Source organism: Pseudochaenichthys georgianus, chromosome 3 (genome assembly GCF_902827115.2).
Source record: "Pseudochaenichthys georgianus chromosome 3, fPseGeo1.2, whole genome shotgun sequence".
In the NCBI taxonomy this organism is placed as follows: Eukaryota; Metazoa; Chordata; class Actinopteri; order Perciformes; family Channichthyidae; genus Pseudochaenichthys; species Pseudochaenichthys georgianus.
This window is the reverse complement of record NC_047505.1, coordinates 50,905,734-50,918,929: the sequence shown is the minus strand read 5'-3', so window position 1 is coordinate 50,918,929 and position 13,196 is coordinate 50,905,734. Positions and strand designations below refer to the sequence as shown.

Below are 13,196 nucleotides of genomic sequence, written 5' to 3'. Positions count from 1 at the left end.
GCCTGTCCGTTTCCCCAGAATGCGCTGACCATGCATCGTGCCCCATTCAACTGCACTTCAAACAATCCAACCTGTAAGAGTGGAGGATTTAAGGATGTGAGATAAGGAACCTTTGGTCCTTACAGCAGCAGAGCGTGATCATCAAAGTAAAGGGCAAACATAATTACACTGGAAGAGAATGAGAAGAAGTGGAACATAAAATAATGATATCATATGAAGCGGCTTCAAGGCGTTTTAATGAAAAACTATTAATACTTTTAATAGACATGTTGTTTTGCGCACTAAAAAGGGCACCATTTGAATGCTTAGGCACGGTTTGAACGCCATTGAAGGAAGCGTGCTTGGACTAAAAGAGTGACGGACATGCCATGGGAATGCTCAAAGCTTTTTCTTTGCATCGATGATATTGGAATATACACACGTGTCCATATAGCTGAACACCCCTTGTGTTTATCATCATGGACTTTTATTCAACCAATTGAAGTTTATTTGAAGTGTACTCGTTCACTGTTGTCGCCTTCTTATCTTTAGAGTGCACGAGTGAAAGCAACGCCAATATTTGACTTCCGTTTTATTTATTTGTGCAAACACAGGAAATAACCTTTGCAAGCTTCTCCGTACCCTTGGCCTCGATCCGTCACGTGCTGCTCTGGAGCTGCTACGAACGGGAAGTCATTGCTTCAGATAGCCAGGAAGTTCTACCAGTCGCAGAAAGGGCGTCCTCGCTCCGAGTCCTTCCTGAAATGTCAGTCAACTTTATTGTCAATCTTTCAGTTTGTGTGTACAGACGGAGAGATCCAGATGCCGTCTCCCACAATCACGAATACAAAAACAAATATGTATATACCTATGTACACATTAAGACCTAAATAAAAGCACAACAATCAATATATACAAAATAACAATCACTTCAATATCTTTGAGAAAGTACACTAGTGCAGAGGTGGGAAGTAGATTTACTCAAGTACCATTTTGAGATACTTGTACTTTACTTGAGTATTGCAATGTTATGCTACTTTGCTACTTCTACTCCACTACAGTTCAGAGGTACATGGTGTACTTTTACTCCACTACATGTATGTAATACCTTTAGTTACTTCACAGATGTGGATGAACGATGTGAAATCTAATCAAGTGTTGAATCAGACTTTAGTTCCACCTGGAGTAAATCCACCAGCTACCCTGCAGTCTACAAAGCCATTCAGACTAGCTGCACCTTCACCAGATACCCTGCAGTCTACAAAGTACTTCAGACTAGCTGCACCTCCACCAGCTACCCTGCAGTCTACAAAGTACTTCAGACTAGCTGCACCTTCACCAGCTTTGAGAACACTTTCATGATCAATCATTATAAAACATATCATATATATTATTCTGAAATCTGCACAACGACTACTTTTACTGTCGCTACTTTCACTATATTTTGATGATCATACTTTTCTACTTTCACTTGAGGAACATTTTGAAAGCAGGACTTTTACTGTAACAGAGTTTTCCTACACTCTGGTACTTCTACTTTTACTCAAGTACAAGCTCCGAGTACTTCTCCTTTTACTCAAGTACAAGCTCTGAGTACTTCTACTTTTACTCAAGTACAAGCTCTGAGTACTCCTCCCACCTCTGCTCTATGGGAGGGGGGGGGTCTTGTGTCCTGTAGGCACCCTGACCCTGGACTCACCCCCCCCCCCCAGCTTTGACCCTGCTCTCCCCGAGGAATGCGACCCCGGCGGAGGTCGTCTTGTTCGTGAGAGTTTGGAGATCGTTAGTCTGCTGCTGCGAATACAAATAGTTTGAGCCCCCCCCCCCCCCGGACTATCTCATGTCTTCACGAAAGGTCATATTACTCATTGTGTACCTGTGGCTGCTGTCTGGGCACTTCCTCCCTCCATCTCAATCTATAGTTATTTCTACAGCACGTCTGAAACGACCCCAGTTCAGTTCAGCTGAGCTGGGGGTCAGTCTGTGTCGAGTTCTCTGTTCCACAAATACACACGCGGTATTTAAAGGACAAGGAAGTCCGGTTTCTCAGTTAGGAGGAAACAACGGTTTGAACCCAAGTTGGAGCAGTTGTGGTTATTTTATGTAAAATGTCGAAACATATGTTATCTTTTGTGGTTTTGTCTCCGTGGTATTGAAGTGCTCGGTTACAAAACGTATCCCGGTGAGTTAGCGATACAGATCCAGAGATTGGTCGTTTAATCAATCGAATTATCACCAACTATTTCGTCTAATCATGTTTTAATGCAGAAATGTCAGAAATGCGTTTTTCCGAAACTCATATATGGAGATTTCCTGCTTGTCTCTGTTTTAAATAGTCTATTTTAATTGCGATTGATTGTCCTGTTTTATGCAGAATTAAAGAAAATGCTATTTTCGGTCTCTCAAATATGGAGATTTTAAATTAAAGTGAATATATTTGGGTTTTTGAGAAGACCGAACGAGATGTTTAAAGACATCGCCTTGGGTTATAAAGAAAGTGGGATGGACATGTTTACTTTCTGACATTTTATCGACCAAACAACTTATTAATTAATCTTGAAAGTAATCTGAAGATCAGTCCACAATGAAAATACTTAATTAGCTGAGACTCTAAGTCAGGGGTGTCAAACTCAAGGCCCGGGGGCCACATTCGGCCCGCAACTTCATTTTATGTGGCCCCACAAGAGCTTGCAAAGAATATAATATGTTTATTATACGGTTACATGCTACAGAGGCACGTTGCCCATAAACTACATGTCTCACAATGCATCTCAAATATGACTTTTTTTCTCAGAATTTGCCTTTTTTTCTTCAAAATATGCATTTTTTCATAGAATTCCTTTTTCTCAGAATTAGATTTTTGTTTCAAAATGTCACTTCCATTTATTTTTTCTCCAGAATTTGGCTTTTCTTTTTAAATCATTTTGGAACATACGCACTGAAGAGACTTGCAATCTTTTGCCCCAGACTTCTGCTTTCAGACGTAGTTAATTATGAAGTTATTACCCTATCCGATGATAATCCAATGCAGAGGCAATGATGTAATATAATACATTATTTTATATATATTAAATATTTATATATGTATTTTTATATAGTCTTAAAGTTACAACCGGCCCTTTGAGTGCAACCATAATGCTGATGTGGCCCGCGATGAAATTGAGTTTGACACCCCTGCTCTAAGTGATGGGTGTGTACTGAATAATAGCTATTAAGGCTTTCTTTCTTTCTTAATTTAACCTTGATTGTTTCTGTTAGAGGAATACTTGTGTTTTCAGTCGTAGTGATGCGCTGACAGAGTTTGGACTCAACCCGTTTGTTAACTGGACATATAGGTGGAGATTAGGGCCAACGACACCCTTCTCACCTGGAGAGAAATTATAAATAAGGGAGTCAAGTTATACAATTTGAGCATGCTGTGAAAATGCCATTGTTCAATAAAAATGTCTCCACAATAATCGAAACACCCCGAAAAGCTTATTCAAGTTTCTCGCTCTTGTACTGATTGGATTGTGTAACAGCTCCTTCGATCACCCTCAGCCAGCATGCTCAATCCATCACCCTCAGCATGCTCAATCCATTCCCTGCGAACGAGGAGAAGAACAACGGTTTTGTGGACTTTATTTCTGGTGTGTCCTTCCTCTCTCTCATCCACTGCATGTCACAGCATTCTGACATTTCCATCAGCTCTCCTGCAGACGCGAGCCTTCAAAGCGGCATGATGAAATACTTGGAAATGACAGAAGTTTAGGCCGGACTTCTGAAACTGGAATATAAAGTCATTTAAAGAAGTTTTCCTGCAAAGGCCACGGGGGACGAGCTACAGTAGTGAGGACATTTAAAGCTGGTTAATTATTTCTACTTCCTTTTTACTGACTGTTGCATAATTACAGGAATGCACACACAGTCACCTTTTTATCACTTTCAAAGCACTGCTCCACTAAGCCGGCATCGAGTCCACAAATGATTGTATTCTTATGGTGAGCACACAGCAGATATTCTTCATTCAGACACCTGGGTTATTCTAACTGTGGTCTTTTGGAAGAGAAAACCATTGTATTGGGTTTTTTCAGAGTCAAATGCAAATTGTTGTACTTTTTTACAAGTTAAATTTAAAGATAACGTTACGTAAATACCAAAAACAAACAAAAACAAAGCAAGAAATAATACTTTTAAATTATTATTATCAAGTTGTAGGAGAGGTTGTGTGTGTTTTCTCTCCACGCTGTGTGTCGGATGCAGCGGCGACTAACGGAGTGTGTTCCTCTGACAGGCATCTGTGTGAAATGTGGGAAAGGAGTGTACGGAGCCAGTCAGGCCTGCCAGGCGATGGGGAACCTGTATCACACCAACTGCTTCACCTGCTGCTCCTGTGGTGAGTACTACTGTCAGTCGGTTCACTTCGATGTATCGAGTGTGTGAGTCTTGATCAGGATCTTTCCTCATGAGGAGACACTTAGCTTCTCTCCGTGTTCGTTGGGGTTCAGCCTTTGAAAACAACATCGCTCAACACGACAGTTTGAAATATGTTCACCCTCTGTCTGAAACCAGAGCCCAGTCTGCTCTGATTCGTTAGCTGGCCGGCTCTGCTGGGATTGGTCAACCGCTTAGAGATGCCCCGCCCCTTAGCCTATCATTACATTACATGTTACTTGTTAAACGCTTTTATCCAAAGCGACTCACATACTCAATCCTGAGGGCAATCCTTGGGGTGAAGCGTCTCAGGGACACAACGACATGCTGACTGCAGCGTACCTGATCCGAACACCAACGCACAACCCACTGCGCCACAGGCCTCCTATCACGTACAATGTGTTGGAGCGCTAGCCAATAGAAGCGGGAGTGTTACATAGTGATGTCATTATGTTATGGAAGTAAACAAAACAGGGGTTTTTAGTCTCTGCAGACCATTTACATGCACTAACACCGATAGAACACAATAGAGGGAAAGGGAAAACCTAGAAAGCATTATAGGGCCTCTTTAAGAGTTGTTTGTCCTGCAAGTGGACATCCTGTCAATCAATCAATCAATCAATCAATCAATCAATCAATGTTTATTTATACAGCCCAAAATCACAAATATTACATTTGTCTCAGTGGACTTCACAGTGTGTACAGAATATCAGTATGACAATACGACACCCTCTGTCCTTAGACCCTCTGTCCTCAGACCCTCTGTCCTTAGACCCTCTGTCCTCAGACCCTCTGTCCTTAGACCCTCTGTCCTTAGACCCTCTGTCCTTAGACCCTTTGTCCTTAGACCCTCACATCGTACAAGGAAACACTTCCGGAGAAACCCCACAGTTTAAAGGGGACATGGGAGACACCGTGAAGCCTCATGCCAGTCTCATCCGCGCCCCTTTGTGCCCTCTGGTTCTGGTTCTGGCCCGGGAATAAAGATGCCATTATTGTTATTCTCTCCTTCAAAGCGTGCTTATGAAACCGGGGAAAACAGCCGTCAGCGAGCAGCTCGTATTATTGAAATGCTGAAGAAAATCAGAGCGGTGATTAGAGGCTGATCGGTTGGTCTAAAGCCAAGCCATCAAATCGTTGTATTGCTCTTCAGGTGGTGAGAGACTGGGATTTAAATCCATCAGTGTGCTGCATTTTAAAACACACGCGGGGGAAATGCTTTTGATCATCATGCGTTCCCACCTTCTGTCTCTCTGCCGGTTTCTGTCTCTCTTTCTTTCATACAGTCCATGCTGTAAAATCATCATTAGTATAAATACCCAGCCGGCTGTCAGAGGCGGAGCTACAGCATAATCAGGAATACAAACGTCTGCTTGAAAACAAATCCTCGGCACAAGCTCGTCGCGCCACAAAGAAACAAAAAGCTGACATTATTCGGTCTTTTAGACTGTAATTAAATCTGCTCTCGAGCTCACAACATAGAATGTGTGTGTGTGTGGGACGCCCCTGTCACCTGACTCCGACCCTCCTCTCCTGCTTCCCGGGGAAACAAGAGGAAGATGTCGGGAGAGAGCTTTTTAGCCGGCTTTCTCCCATTCATACGTGAGCTGAGCGTGGACACTGATCCCCCCTCCGGCCCTGGAAGAGCGGCCTGTAATCTACATGTAACCAAAGACGCATACTTTCCCATTTATTGTGTGTCTGAAGAAAGAGGGGCCAGATGCCGAGGGTCCTGTTGCTGCAGTGTGGCGTTGGGAAAGGGGCCTCCGATGTGGTTAACTTTTAATATTCCTGATTATGTTGGAGGGTTTGTTTAAGAGCCATTCGCAGCTCTCAGACTAAGTGATGGGATGAAGCCTTATTATTTAGGGTTCTATAAGAGCTACTCAGAATTATATTGAGAGTCTACTATTTAAAGTGAAGGCATCTTTCAAACAAGCTTGTTAGTAAGAAAATGTCCTTACTACCTCTGAAGACAACAATACACTGAGATAAACTGAGTTACAGTACATACAGTGTTGAGGACATTTTTCATGTCCTTTACTCAAGTAGACGACGAGTAGATTAAAATGTAACTTAAAGGTGGGGTAGGTAAGTTTCAGAAACCGGCTCGAGATCGCTAGAATTTGAAAATACACAACCGGAGAAAATCTGCCACTTCCTCTCAGAGCCCCTCCCCCAACACACACGAACGCACACATGACCAATGAGGGCACGAGGTGAGTGTGTGCCCCGATGGAAGGCTGACAGGCAGGTTGGCCATCCAGTTACTTTAGCCGGGCCGGCTCAGATGATTGGTCGTACTTTTCACAGCGCCACGGCTTCTACAGGTGATATTTCTTTATGGATTTTTTGTCAAAGCACTTCAGATATTCATTGCTATCGGGATGTTAAGAGCATTCCATGGAATATAACAAAAAGTGTATCTCGAGCCGGTTTCTCAAACTTACCTACCCCACCTTTAAGTAAAAGAAAGTATAATCTGCAAAATGTACTTAAAGTTCAAGTTTAAGAATCTCAAAGTTGTTTAAAATGTCATTATAATCATTTAGTGTTGGGAGGTAAAAAGTACTTTATTTCTCTTTGGATCGTAGTACAATGGAAGTATAGAGTGGTATGAAAACAAAATTCCCAAGCAAAGTAAAAGTACCTCAAAATTAAAGTAGAGTAAATGTACTTTGTCACGTACAACAAAAATATGTATGTTCCAATATATACACAGTAGTGTACCAACACTAGATTATTGCTTGAGATGTGCAGCGTAACACAATGGAAGCGATGTCAGTATTGCTCAGGTGAACGGTTGAATTATCGTCCAGGTTTTTATCGGCTATCGCGAAACAGCAAAGCGTGACTTTATCGGCGCTGGACAGAAACCACCGCCAGCTCCTGGGAGGACTACTGTCACAGTTATTGGGTAGATCGCGTCCAGGATGAGTCTGCGGATCGCTTCACGGCCTCTCCAGATTATTTATTGGAAACTCGGTGATGTATCGTTTGACCTCATGTGAATGTTTCCCTTCGAGCAGTGCCTCTGAGAAGCCTCCTTTCAGAGTGGCTGCTCTTGTCATAACACAATCCGGTGATTGATCAGGAGCTGCGTTCTGCGGTCTCCTTCTGGACGAGGGTCCTCCGGAGCTGCGGAGCGAGGCAGCCTGCTGAGACGCTGCTCGCTGGCAGCCTCGGGCTTTGTTTAGCCGTGCATAATCGAGCCCTCCTCTTGGCTTACTCCCATGGTTGCACCCTTTTTTCATGAAATGGCCAAGAATGCAAACTACCCCCCTCCACTTCAGAAGCCTTCCCTGGAGGACCTCAATCAGACAGTCAGTGTACCAGACCTGCTTATCAGAGGGCACACACACACACACACACACACACACACACACACACACACACACACACACACACACACACATTCTATGTTGTGAGCTCGAGAGCAGATTTAATTACAGTCTCAAAGACGAAATAATGTCAGCTTTTTATTTCTTTGTGGCGCGACGAGCTTGTGCCGAGGATTTGTTTTTAAAGCAGACGCAGATGATTGTATTCCTGATTACGCTGTAGCTCCGCCTCTGACAGCCGGCTGGGTATTTATACTAATGATGATTTTACAGCATGGACTGTATAAAAGAAAGAGAGACAGAAGGGAGGCGAGTCCCCACACGTGACTATGTAAACAGATTTAGGTCCCCACAAGTATAGTAATGCTAGGACACACAGAGACACACACAGAGACAGACACACACACACACACACACACACACAGCCTTTAGATAGGATTATGTAAGAGTCCTTAGCTACACTGAGAACACAGCTTTAATGAAAATGAAGTGACGACACATTAAACTCAATGTACTGGTTATTTTCACTGAAGACAAATACTCTGACGTTACTTCCGTGGAGGCGTTGATTACTGTGCTGGAGGAAGTATTCAGAGCCTTCACTTGAGAGGAAGTACTTGTACCACAAGTTTGCATTAAAGTGTGACTTCAGTAACGATACACAAGTGGACATGCTTTTGGGAACCAAGATGTAATATGTTTACGTTTATTTGGTAAACTAGCTCTTTCTTTCCTGGTCGACGACGGCACTTTGGCGACTAAACTTTTACTCAAGCACTTAAGGTTTTGCTTATTTGAAGCTAATGCACTAGCACTTAGCAAGTTCTTGTATAATTGTTGCTGTTCTGAATGTGTATCCTACGATAAGATAACACTTGAACGGTCAGATCAAGTCTGAAATGTGTAACATCAACACATATCAATACACAACACATGAAAAACAATAGAGTGTGAGTGCGAGGCCTTCTCCAGATTAAACGACAAAACAAACACGTGGCCTCGGGCTGCAGAGAGAGAGAGAGAGAGAGAGAGAGAGAGAGAGAGAGATTTAGTAATTCATTACATAATATAATAAATGACACTTATATGGCGCTTCTCTAGGAACTCCAACGCGCCTCTACACGTAGAAGGGTCTGGTTTCTTTAGTGTCTCTTCATTTCTCTAACACGAGGAATGCATTTCTGAAGCACGTAATTCATGTGTGTCGGTTGTATAATAGCGGTTTCATAAAAAAAGAGGCAAGCTAGACAATGATAAGATTAAAGCAATACTCATTCACGTAAAAATATCAGTGTATACATAAAACACAAGGTAATACAAGTCAGTAGCTGCCAGAAACTAACTGTTCTCATTAGCCGATGATCAGTACCGTACAGATGAGTTCCTATTTAATGACAACAGGCGTGTCTTTCGAGACGTCTTTGTTATGACATCGCCCTTAATGTAAGCGTAGATGAAGTCAAAGATACAGTTTATTCTAAATGTCCGCATATGAATCAGGAGGAAAAGACCACATTAATTAGAAGTGATGTTCTTGTCAGTAACCAGAGCTGTGTGGGCAGCCTCCGAGCCTCGGGCCGTTCTCTGTTGGCATGGAAGCGGACCGCAGATGAACCTATGCAGCTGTGAGTGTACTTTCTCGCTGCACAAACTCACCGACTTTAAACCTCGTCATTATAACTCAACGTGCTTTAAAGATTTCATTCTCTTTCTAAATGACGTGGGTCAATAATGGTGCAGGAATGAGTCAGCATTTAGCCACTTCCTTATTTTTTAGGTTCGATGCCTGAAAGAAAGTCCGTGGTTAACACGAGCTGAAGAGATGTTAAAGTGTTAAAGATATGTCGGTAAACACCCCGCTGGTGAATGGAAAGAGGCGGGTGCTAACGACAGTCTAAATGAGAAGATTAGCCGCCTTTAGCTTAGCGGTGGTGACATGAAGTCATGTGACTATTAACGACACACATACGATGGTGTTAATATGTGGAGAGTATCCTTAGTCATTAGTTTGCCACAGAGATGATTTCCTGAAACTTATTCAAAAAGAACCGTTGCCTTTTTGTCGAGGGACCTCTTTCGACGCGTAACTGCCATCTTTTTTGTCATCCCTGCATGGGACCTCAATTTCTGAAAAGTACATAAGCAGAAATGTCTCCGTCTATCCTCCTTCAAATCCCAAAAGCACTCGAACCACAATGTGAGAAAATAGCAATGCATCACAGACATTCTTTAACAGCTCGTCCCTCAAAACATTCTCTTCTTGCTCCTTTCCCTCCAGCCTACAGCTATACTTTTCAACCTAAAGGTTACTCCGGTTTTATTGCTGCATTTTCCCTCCGTACGAGGTGGCCTGACAGACAGACGTCCCTCCACATTTCTCGTTGGCGTCTAATGGCCCATTCTTCTTGACCCGTGGATGTTTACCTTCTTCATGTTTTTGCGCCAACACACGCGTGCTCAATGTAAACCGTCCAAACAATGAGTAGAGTTATTTAACTGACAGATATAGTATTATTTTGTATATTCAGCCCTTTCTTATCTGATTCTATTTTGACATGTGCATTGACTTGCATCATTCAGATTCAGAATACATGCAATGGAAACTCGTCTTAGGCAATAAGATAAAACAACACTCACACGGTGCAATATACAATAACTGCCCCGACAAACGGGGACATTGCATCTGGCAGTTTGAAGAGAGGTGCCTCGTGCTGCGTTCTCCTCCTGGATTGGGTACATTCAAATATCAGTTGAAGTTGATTTTTGGACATTCTCACACACATCTCCTTCATGTGATGGCAAGGCAAGTTTATTTATACCGCACCTTTCAACACACGGCAATTCAAAGTGCTTTACAAATTCAAATAAAAGACATTTTAAGAATAAATACAGCAGAACCACATTAAAAAATGGCATTTAAAAACAGGCATTAAAAAGCAAAGATAACTAAATAAACACAACATGAATAAAAGCCATACTGCAGTGTGGATATAAACAGCTCAATGAAATCAGCGGCGAAAATATACGTTTTTAGAGTTATATTTGCAATGTGTAAAACGCTTTGGGTGACATGTTACTGACTCTAGTTGAGAATATATATATATATATATACTCGCTGCTTCCTGCACTGTACCTTGCACAGATTGGATTGTACCAAAGGTGCTTCGACTCTTGCCTGCACAAGCTCATCCTGACATGGAACTAAAAAAAAGAGCAAACCACCTCATTTGTATGAGCGCTCCGGAGAACCAGAGCTCTGGTTTCTCTGCCAGGAACAGAACGGAGACTGATGCATCCCATCAGCCAGAGCGAAGCCTCTCTGGAGACCGCTTTACTCTCAGGGACAACATGACACCATATGCAATGAAATATATTGATAGTGATGCAATAAAACTACTTTGGGATGAGGGGGAGGAGCTAGGCCGTTAGCATATCTCCGTGACTCTGAGTCCCTCGCAGTCTTCCAGTCCCGCCTCAAAACACATCTTTTCAACTCTGTCTACCCATAAGCCCCCCCCTCTCAATCAACTTCCTCTCGACTAACTTTTTATTTATTTATTTTACTATACTATTATACTATACTTACTTGTTTGCCTGTCCTTGTTTGTCTACCCTCCCTCATACTGTAAAGCGTCTTTGAGTTGTGAAAAGCGCTATATAAATAAAATGCATTATTATTATTATAACAAATACTCAGTTATCAGCTAATGCTAATGCTAGTTAGCTTGCTCGATTAGCACGTAGCATTAACCACAGAATCAGATATGTGATTGCTTGTAGGCTTTTTGATGCTAACCCCTCTGTAGCCTAATCCACTTTAAATCAGGCGGTGCAAAACAAGTCAAACTTGAAGATGTGCTGTAGCCTGTGTTCAGTTAGAGATTAAACGCTTTACTGCTCTGCGTTTTAAATCATAGGTTTGTCCAACCAGTTATGAAAACGGCTAAATCACTTGATGCTAAATAATGAAACCATTGCATGAAAAGCACAGGAAACTGCCTTCACAAAGAGGAACCGTTATCACATGGCGAAACGCACCAACAGTCATCGTGACGGACAGGAAGTTGACGAATACTTCTGCATGAAATGTGACCAGATATATGTCACTGGTTTTTTGAGCTGCTGTGGAAATCTACATGTGTAAGAGTTAATAAACACTTGATTGATCACTGGATTAAAGGTTATTTTAAGACGGTGTGCAGACTGTCAGTTAACATCTCTCCGACCCTGATCTGATTGTTGTCGCACGTTTGAGTCTTAAATATTCATCTTCGTGCCGATTCTCTCTGTAAGGACACAAGTAATTTTAACATTGTTATTCATTTATAACATTTTACACACAGACAAAATAAAGCACTCCGTATCGGTACAACCTTCAGCCTGTCAGTCAATGTCGAGCGAAGGAAAAATATTCGGCAACTTTATAAGTAAATCGATGAATCGTAAGTAATTTTTTATGCAAAAATGGCAAAAAAAGTAGTTTTTAGGCTTAAAATATTGAGATTTCCTGCTTTTCTCTACCCTCTCTCATTTTACACTGGATGTGTCTGGGTTTGGACTGAAAGGAAAAGACATAATATTCTACTTTGCCGGATGGATATTGTTCACCATTTCTGTTTAGATCCAAACAATGAATCAGAAATTTAAATATGTGTGAGTTGCTGCTTTAAATCTGGTTGCAACGTAGAGGCTGCTGCTGCTGCTGCTATCACATTTTCAAAAGACAAGGCAGTACAACATCAGAATCAGAATACCTTTATTAGTCCTTCAGAGACAAAGACAGCTTAATGTTACCTCAGTAAGAAGCATGCATACAAAAGTATTAAAGATAAAAGAAGAAATTATAATCGAAAAAGTTACACGTGTGTGTGTGTGTGTGTGTGTGTGTGTGTGTGTGTGTGTGTGTGTGTGTGTGTGTGTGTGTGTGTGTGTGTGTGTGTGTGTGTGTGTGTGTGTGTGTGTGTGTGTGTGTGTGTGTGGTGTGTGTGTGTGTGTGTGTGTGTGTGTGTGTGTGTGTGTGTGTGTGTGTGTGTGTGTGTGTGTGTGTGTGTGGTGTGTGTGTGTGTGTGTGTGTGTGTGTGTGTGTGTGTGTGTGTGTGTGTGTGTGTGTTACTAGGGGCCGTGGTGGTTATATGTCTGACCGCTGAATGCAAACCAGACTTTCATTTTTATGTCTTTCCTTGAGATTTCATCAACGTATTGTTTTTGGGGCTCTCTGCAGCGCTGTCTGGTGACAAAGGGCCAGAGGAGAGAGGCAGCCCTCCCCCTCCCCTGGGTGAGGGGAGCGGGCAGCGGGTGTTGGAGAGGTGTGGGGGGTTGAATGGGACCAGCTAGTGACCTCAGGCAGAAGGAATGTCCCCGTTTGCTCAGTCTCTCCCCTAGCAGCACTGCACACAGTCATCAGGCCTTTGTGTTCACCTTCCAGACCCCGAACCAGAGCAGAGGCCACAGACGAGCACACAG

At 42.5% G+C, this 13,196-nt stretch overlaps 1 protein-coding gene across 1 annotated transcript in view; it reads left to right on the top strand.

Annotated features, from left to right (window-relative positions):
- Positions 1 to 13,196, top strand: part of wtip (WT1 interacting protein) — a 39,212-nt gene that overhangs the window by 15,954 nt on the left and 10,062 nt on the right. The window contains exon 3 of the mRNA XM_034079230.2: positions 4,253 to 4,354. Within this exon, the coding sequence (XP_033935121.1) occupies positions 4,253 to 4,354 (102 nt within the window). The remainder of the gene's footprint in view (positions 1 to 4,252; positions 4,355 to 13,196) is intronic.